The 9,548-nt window shown below is 42.1% G+C and overlaps 1 protein-coding gene and 1 long non-coding RNA gene across 2 annotated transcripts in view; one reads left to right on the top strand and one right to left on the bottom strand.

The window, feature by feature from the left end:
• Positions 1–8,318, top strand: part of LOC116705771 (uncharacterized) — an 18,722-nt gene extending 10,404 nt beyond the window's left edge. The window contains exon 3 of the long non-coding RNA XR_004336031.1: positions 8,305–8,318. This is a non-coding gene — a long non-coding RNA (uncharacterized LOC116705771). The remainder of the gene's footprint in view (positions 1–8,304) is intronic.
• Positions 1–9,548, bottom strand: part of atrnl1a (attractin-like 1a) — a 287,103-nt gene that overhangs the window by 221,889 nt on the left and 55,666 nt on the right. The window contains 2 exon segments of the mRNA XM_032542162.1: positions 355–509; positions 3,709–3,892. Of these exon segments, the coding sequence (XP_032398053.1) occupies positions 355–509; positions 3,709–3,892 (339 nt within the window).

Raw genomic sequence — 9,548 nt, forward strand, 5'->3', positions numbered from 1 at the left:
GTCAATTTCACCCGAGGACAACATGAGGACAACGTGAGGGTTAAAGACATCGTAGTTCATCTGTGAGGAATAAGGGTCTTAGATGGCACTCCATTGCATGTTTTCTTCTCAAGCTTTAAAAAACGTTAATCATTGAAACATTTGATTGAGATGTCACCAACCATAAGGTTAACTGGAGTCACGACATCAGCTGGGTCACCCTGTGTTACTCCTTCCCCGTCATGTTTGGGTGTAAGGGAGTAGTTGGTAACTAACAGTTACATCTGCTGCAAGATATACTGTAGTCCCAGCCACGCTGTATGTGTGTGATTTTTAGGACGTACCGATATTGATTGATTGATTTTAGATTCTTACCTATATCGTACGCCAGGAAGTCAGCAGAGAAGCACTTGGCTCCGTTACTAAGTGACGTGTCGTTGTGGGTGTTTCCCCCGAAAACCAGCACTGTGCCGCTCAGAAGCACCGCAGAGTGGAGGTACCGCGCTACGCCACTCTCCCCGAGGATCAGCCTGTGCACACACACACACACACACACACACACACACACACACACACACACACACACCAGAAAACAGCACTCGCGCATGAGACAATAGACATATTAGGAAAGTGTTAATTTGTCAGTAATGTGAGTGTTTGTCTGTTGTGTGTGTGTGTGTGTGTGTGTGTGTGTGTGTCATGTTATTGATGGCGTTCTGTCTGGGCGTGTGACCCGCCTGTGGTGACTGCCCTTCATACCAACTGTTCTTTCATGACACACAAAAATCACACACACTCACACACACACACAACACACACAAACACCACACACACACACCCACAACACACACACACACACAACACACACACACACACACACACCACACACACACACACACACCACACACACACAACAACACACACACACACACACACACACACACACACACACACGTTGTTGGAGGTCTCAGTTGGTTGTGTGTGAGGTCAAAGGTCACATATTGGAGACCAACTGTGTGGGCTATCTGTGGCTTCTTCACTTACTGCAGCAACTTTCCACCAGAGACTTTGGATATTTGAGTTCTTAAAGCAACACACTGAGCCTCATCACTAATGAACACACAGAGACATCTGAGTCAGATAAATGAATAATGCTCATCTTCTAGTTTAGTTTCTAGAGGTCTAACTCGCGCTAAAAAGACCATCACAAAACTACTTTGCTCATGTTATCCTGGGAAATGAAAGCGAGCTCAAAAGAAGTACGCTGGGAATTGAAGCAATTCAAACACAGCGGATCAATGGAATTGCAACTCCCGGCCCATCACGTGATAACTTCTGGCCAAAAAAGATTTTTCTCATAGACTTACACGCCGATAGGCATGTCTGTAATCAGTGGATACATTTTTTTGATAGTCACAACCCCCGCAAAATGACTCTTTATCATCCGAATTGGATCTGCTTGGACACATCTGGAAAGTCTAGAGCTGCTTGATGAAATCATTCAATCCCTATTCAAGTTAGCAGTGCCTATTTGGAGAGAGCTAAAAGAAATGGAAAAGGACAAACTAAATATTTTTTTTCCTCTGGCAATGTGTTGTTGGAATTTCATATAACATTAGTCAAATACTTTTTTTTTCAAAAATCATTGGGGGGTATCTGTAATAAACACAAATGTTGTAACCCTTTCTTAAAATACTGCTGGTTCTGTGGAGTTGGCCCTACAAATCTGATGCCTGCAGTGTGCACAGGAGCCTTTCAAATTCACTTTCACTTTCAAATGAAGTCAATTAGGTCTTTTAATGCGTTTTCCCCCTTGAGAAGAAATATGGACCCTGATCCCGGACCAGTTGGGAACCACTACCATACAGATGTCACGTACTGCGCTCTACCCTGCCCTGGTAGACTCTGCTGACAGAGAGGAAGAGATGGTCTTTACGTTAGGCTGTAGCTGTGTAGAATAGCAGGAATACCAACACGTGTTTCCGTCTGGGAATTTTCAAAAGTCCATCGGCTAAAGTGTCACCTGACACCGAACCCAAATTCCATCACGAAAGTGAGATGAGCACATGTGAGCATGTGCTTATGAAGAGGAGGGACTGATGGAGCCGAGCGTCTTCTTTCACCCATCCATCTGCCGGGGGTCAGCTGAGGTCAGACCTCCTGTCGGATCCGTCCACTCTCACCCCTCCTCGGGTCATTCTGACTCAAGCACACCTTCTATCTTTGCACAGTTGCATTACACAACACCTGCATGAAATATTGTTTTTAATTATTTATTCAAGTTTTGATTAACTGATAGTCTGCTCACCTCTGTAAAAGTAAGACTGGTGCAGGAAATTACGTGCACTCAGTCTCAAGCTGTTGTACAAGTGCCCCTGGCGGTCTTGGGGGGTGATGGCGCAGTGTGGGTGGGGATGGCGCAGTGGATGTGACACATGCCTTTGCTGTGGGGGATCTGGGATCAATTCCCACTGCCATACAGCCAATGTGTCCCTGAGGAAGACACTTAACCCCTAGTTGCTCCAGAGTCATGCAGCCTTTGACATATAAAGCAATTGTGTCGCTTTGGATAAAAGTGTCAGTTAAAGGACGTGTAATGGTGGTTTGCGAGCTCCCTCAAGTGGTATCTCTGATCTAGTATTTAAAAACAATACTACAACCTTTCCAATAATATTACTTTACCTACGATCAGTTAAAAGTCATTTAAAATGTTTAAGAGAAATATATTTTGTTTCAATAAGAGCTTGCTAATGGTTCCGTTTAGTGCATGTGCAACCATAGTTGGACAAGAGCTGTGATGCAAGATATTAAGCAGAGGTAAAATGAATGGTTCAAAAACACTGCAACCGTGGCTCCACACAGGAACTAGTAGGAAGAGGAGTGAGGATGAGGAGGAACATATTGTAAACAGCCCAGCTGAAAGTGTAGCGGATAAGCTGGTGCACGTCGCTACTGAAGCAGCGGTGGTTGAAGTCTCCTCAGTGCATGCTAGCAGCAAACGCTGCAGAGCAGTAAGGAGATATGACCCGTGTTACCTCAAATTTGGGTTCAGTTGGAGCAGGATGGAGGAGGTACAACCTGGCTGGAGCTGTTAACAATCAATCATGTTTTCTTTTTTTCCCTTTGGTAGTGACATACAGTGGATAGACAGGGAAGGTGGGAGAGAGAGGGGGGACGAGACGCAGCAAAGGGCCGCAGGTCGCACTCAAACCCGGGCTGCTGCAAAGGACTCAGCCTGGGGGAGATAAAGGAGCCCCAGTATTTTTTCCACTGGCCATAGCTGACTCAATATAATAAATAATGTATCCCTTATTAGTCCCATAAGACACTCTGTTGTTATTACACACAGGCCTGAATTACACACACATGCTCAGTAGCTGTACATTCACTAAATGGCGAGATGTCAGAGTGAGGGGGGGCAGAAAGAAATGTCTGTTAACCTATTTTTTTTAAAGATTATTTTGGGGCATTTTTGCCTTAATTTGATAGGACAGCTAGGTGAAAAACAGGAAGACATGGAGGAAATCATCACAGGTTGGATTCAAACCCTGGATCACTGCATCAAGGCATAAACCTCTCAGTATATGTGCGCCTGCTCTACCACTGATCCAACCTGGCCACATGGTCTGCAAACTTAATGAAAAAGGTATCGGTATTTTTCTGCCAGGACACTATCCGTTTTTTTTACGGATTGTGTTCTGACAGTGTAACATCACTCTGTGCTCTCACCATGTTTTGGTGTGGACGTGGTATCGGTACATGTGGTCCACCAGGCCGTATTTGTTGTTGCTCAGCGCCTTGTACCCGCCGTGGACAAACACGCAGCCGCTGGCCTCGTCGTAGACGCTGCTGTGGCCGTACCCGCCCTGGACCACGGCCCCTTCGGCAGACACGACCTGCCACGAGTTAGACCCTGAGACACAAAGAGCAGACAGACGTCGGATTAATCCGAATCACAAAAGAGTTTATCGCCCAAATAAGTTACAGTCATGTGGAATATGCCTTGGTGAATGGTGCAAACAAACGTATCAACCCTCGTGTTGTCTTCCTGCCGACCTGCAAATTTTTTTTTTCTGAGTCAAAATTTCAAATGAAAAACCTTTTATCCACATTTTGGTTGGCTTTTTTTTTAACCCTTTTGTGTCTTTCCCCCAATGTTTTTCTCATTTTTTCAACGTTTGACTTTTTCTGAGCCTTTTGATTTTTGTGGAGTTTTTCCACAAATTTTGAAAGCTTTTCTTTTTACAATTGTCACCTTGACAATTTTGTCACAATCTTCAGCATTTTTTCACATATTTGTCACTTATTTTTTTAACATTTGTTCACATTTTAGTTACTTTTGACATTTTTTTTTTGACTTGTCACACAAAAGTTCTTTTGTCAATTTTGTTTTTCTCCAAATGCTATAAAATTGACACAAAAAAAAAGAAATCAATGAAAGTAGTGAACTGAGATTTTATTTAACTTGTGAGGAACATTGTATGGAACCATCCATGTTACTTTTTTGGACAATTTGTTTGAAATGAACCCACATTTCTGGTACAGAACCTTTTGAAAAGGGGTCAAATTTGACCCGAAAACAACAGGAGGGTCAAACATTAAAAAAAAAAAGCAATAGATACAATAACAGTATAGAAACAGATATATACAAAAGCAAAAAAACTGTTGCATGAGATGAGTTTTTCAAGTTTATGTTCAAATTAATTGTCACATTGCCACATTTAAGTTAAAAGCTAAAAGTTCCTCTATTGGGCCAAGATGAAAGACAACACTGAAACTATGGGAACTATACAAGAAACTCCCTGAGTTGCACGGGCAAAAAGTGTAATAGCACACACGTGTGATGATAAGTTACCCAACTAAAACTAAACTAAGACCTAATCAATTGAAAACAGCAGCACTGATTTGAAACGTCAGCAGCAATAACGCTTGCAATCGCCTAAAGAGAACATTACTGCCAGAAAAAAAGCCATTTAAAAATGTTTCATATATATATATATATATATATATATATATATATATATAGAGGGTTACTCATCGAGGCAGCGGGGCCTAGATTCTTGTGTAATAATATATTATACAATATATAACAATAATATTTGATTGTCTTTTTCGCATAAGGAAAATACACAACAGAAAGTCGATGACTTCAAAGTTTTTCGACGCTTTGGCAGGTTTGGCTTCCCACGTCCGAGCCAAAAAGCAACCCACTTCTAATTCTGGAGATGAGATAGAGCGAGGGGAAGAGAAAAGAAGAAAGGCGAGAGGGAGTGAGCCAAAACCGTGAGAGGGGCCAGAGGAAATTAGACTGAATTCAAAAGCGACCCTTTATTAGACCAGCGTGATGCATACCGATGAATTCAGTTGAGTAGAAATCTTATTAAAAACAGGCAGGCATTAGGTCATCCGAGCACCTCCCACTGAAGAAAAAACAACCCAGCAAACAAAGCCTTAGAAGGACGAGGAACTTCAAAGGCCTGAAAAAACATGGCGTCATCCGAATGGGTAAATCCCCCAGAGCACTAGTGGTACTAAGAGCAGTAGGGGAAAAAGTGAGAAACTAAAACACAAATTAAACTAGAAAGCATTCAGACAGGGAATTTCACCAAACACCACCCTCTGAATTAGTATCGAGAAGCTGCATCTAAATGCACCCACTGGCTGAGGATGGCTAGAATTAGACCTGGAGGAATAATTTAATTTAATTTATACTTTTTATTGATCCCCTGTGAGGAAATTGCAATTTACACTCTGTTTGTTAGAAATCGCTACACACAGGGCTGAAATACACACACATACACACACACACACACACACACACACACACCACACACACGCACGCACGCACGTACGCACGCACACACACACACACTTAGGTCCTATTCATGCACAAATGGAAAGATGTCAGACTGAGTGGTTTTGGGGGGTGGGGGGTGGTGTGGGGTGGGTGTTACGGTGCCTTGCTCAAGAGCACCTTGGCAGTGCCCAGGAAGTAAACTGCCATCTCTCCAGCTGCCAGTCCAAACTCAGTACTTTGGTCCTTGAACCATGCGACCTGCCACTGCCACCCAAATAGCTATAAAAAAAAAAACTGAGGCTACTGAAACTGTGATAGAAAGAGGGGCAACTGTAAAGAGACGACAAGGAGGTAGAAGGTCTTCAACTCTTATCTCATCTCCGGCAGCTAATTGCTGTGAACCTGTCTCTCTGAGCGGCCATTAAATCCTTTTATCTCATAATTTACACTCTGCTTCTTCTCCCCTCTGTTCATTTCCAGGTTGCACTGACTCATGGTTGCTCGCCCTCCGAAGCCTAATGATGCTCAGCGCAGACTTACGCTGTGACATTGTCAGAGAGGGGGGGGGAGGGATAGAGGTGGGTGAAGATGAAAGTGATGGAAGGAAATGGAAAAAGGTGAGGGTAAGGAGCAGGAGATGATGGGGGACCGAGGAGGAGCGATGACAGAGGGGGGTCAGAAACTGAGGCCTGGAGGATGAGAGGAAAAAGACGGAGGGAGAAAAAGAAGGGGATGAGGGAGTATAGAAAAACAGAGAGAAAGGGGAAGGGAGAAAGAGAGAAAAACAGAAAGACAGGGAGGAAGGAGAGTGAGGGAATGCATTGGATTCATTAATCATCTCCTAGACACTGCGGCCTGGGTGCCACCTCTTCTTAATGACCACACTGTGTGTGTGTGTGTGTGTGTGTGTGTGTGTGTGTGTGTGTGTGTGCGCGCTTTTGTTGTGTAGCTGCACACATGTTTGTCTATCGTCTGTGTTGTGTGTACACGTGCGTGCATGCATGCAAACTGCAATTTTTACTTGGTTTCCAACATGGTGTGACACTGCCATCTACTGGCTCATCAGGGAAATAGAGAATACATCCAAAAGCCCAATAAGTGGCCAGAAGTATGAGGACAATTCTGAATCAAGAACATTGTTTCTTTTTTTCTGGCTCTATGCCCTGAAATGAAATGAGTCAGATTTTGATATCAAAGCTCATACAGTCCAGAAGTTCAGCCTCTGGTCCAAGAGAGAAGGACAACAAACCATATTAGGACACAACAACACGCATGGAGTTTGGCTCTTCTCTGGGTTCTGTCTAATGCTCACATTCTCTACACAGTGGAGGTCTGCCATTGTTCAACGCATTCTCATGAACGTGTTCGTACCATAAAAGGGCTCGCCGAATGGTCTAGTGCAATATCCAAATATTTGTTAAAGGCAAAATATGTGTCAAACCATTCTGAATGAAGTATTGTGGTGCTGCAGAGACGTCCCAAGCCTACAAATCCTCTCCTAAAGACTAGCACACTTGGTACAGAACCTCACCAAAATCACACTCTAATCTCTTTTTATTTCAATTTTCTTTTGTGGAAATGAGAATAATGATACAAAAGTGATCATTCCCTCCAGTGTTAATGAATTACATCGCAGTATCAGTCAAAAGAATCACAATTTTGGTTTCAACATTGGTTGAGATCTGCCCGTTTGAGCAATCAAAACTCTTCATTTTCTGCATTCAGGTGAACATTTCTTCAACAATTTGGGCCTTTTCTGAATCAATCTATGGTGGAAACATCTTTCTTTATGTAAATGGAGGCGTACAACTACGCCTATGGGACATTGTCATGTTAAAAGAGGAAAGGGCCTTCTTCAAACTGCTGTAAAAAAGTTGGCTGCAGACTATTGACTAAAATATCACATAGGCTGTGGTATTAAGACTTCCCTTCATTGTAAATCATGGGCCTCCACCAAACCACACCAAATAGCCCCAGACCAAAAGTATGTGAACGGGGTGAAAACAGAAAAAAAAGAATGAGCATCAACAACCGGTTCCAACTCGGAAAACAAGAACATTTGAAAAGTCAGCTTTGCCCTGCTTGAAAGAGAACATTAATGCCAGGATTAGAAAGTTATGCAAGAGTGTTTCTCAGAAAAAAGATTAGATTGTCAACTTTTTTTTTTTCTTGAGCTTTTGTACCCAGTGAGCTACTGTATGCTTCCTAGCAGGCCTGCGCTGTAAGACGGTGCTCTGCCTTGACATGAAGAAGCTCCACCCAGTATGGCTCTGAGACCAGACAATATAGTTCCTTTCATGTCAAGTTTTAGGGACAATGTGTTTAAGGCGAGATCCTGATATTCATTCTGATAGCCGACATACAAAAGAAGAGGCTGAGGCTGAACCTCCGGGATCTGAGTGACTGATGGAAGAGTGTGGGACAGAGCGTGGTGTTTTTCTGGTACTGGTTTGTGTGTTTGATGCAGCTGGTAGGGTTCCTCCCAAAATCTGAAGTTGAAATCTTGCATTTGAGAATGTCAACAGCAGAAACAGAGACTGAGTATTTTTCATTTCATTCTTTTACTAATGATTCACCTGAATATTTTCTGTTCGTACAATTTCACTGACGTAGACTACATCATATCTATTTCCAGAGCGAGAGCATAGAATACCGAAATACGTGTGATGTTCTTCTTTACACATGAAATAAATGTCAGATTGCCTCACTGATATGTGATGCACATTCTTTTCTAGAAAACAATTTGTTTATAGAAATGTCTCATGATGTATTGTCTTTAGAAGTGTAACATTTCCTTGTGTTAAAGGTCCCAAGACATGGGTCTCTTTGAAGGCTTTTATATAGGCCTTAGTGGTCCCTAAAACTGTATCTGAAGTCTCTTTTATATAGACCTAAGGGGCCAAATACTGTACTGAAGTCTCTTTTATATAGACCTTAGTGGTCCTATACTGTATCTGAAGTCTTTATTAGACTTAGTGGTCCCCTAGTATGTATGAAGTCTCTTTTATATAGACTTAGTGGTCCTAATACTGTATTGGTCTCTTTTATATAGACCTTAGTGGTCCCATACTGTATCTGAAGTCTCTTTTAATAGACCTTAGTGGTCCCCTAAACGTATCTGAAGCTCTTTTATATAGACCTTAGTGGTCCCTATACTGTATCTGAAGTCTCTTTATATAGACCTTAGTGGTCCCCAACTGTATCTGAAGTCTCTTTTATATAGACCTTATGGTCCCTATACTGATCTGAAGTCTCTTTTATATAGACCTTGTGGTCCCCTAATCTGTATCTGAAGTCTCTTTTATATAGACCTTAGTGGTCCCCTAATACTGTATCTGAAGTCTCTTTTACAGAATTTCAGCAACTAGAGCCAGTCCCACAATGAACTTTCCTTAGTATTAATGTTTAAAAAAACTCATAAGGTAAAATTTTCATGCCATGGGCCCTTTAAAGAAAGAAAAGAAGATCGCTGTACTCAATACTATCAAATTGCAATATTTCTAGAATTGCAAATTGCTATGTATACTGAACGTTTAGCACAGTCATCAACTTCTTTGCTTATCCTGCACTAAACCATTCATCCTCTTTTATTATTGTTAAGCAAATATGGTGTGTATCTTGTTTTGTGTTGCCATTTCTTTTACATTTGCTTATTTCCTTTTAATATGTTTATGTATGCAGCATCCACCAAAGCAAATTCCTTATAACTGTTACTTATTTAATGAGTGACTGATGGAAGAGTGTGGGACAGAGCGTGGTGTTTTTCTGGTAC

Source organism: Etheostoma spectabile, chromosome 17 (assembly GCF_008692095.1).
Source record: "Etheostoma spectabile isolate EspeVRDwgs_2016 chromosome 17, UIUC_Espe_1.0, whole genome shotgun sequence".
NCBI lineage: Eukaryota > Metazoa > Chordata > Actinopteri > Perciformes > Percidae > Etheostoma > Etheostoma spectabile.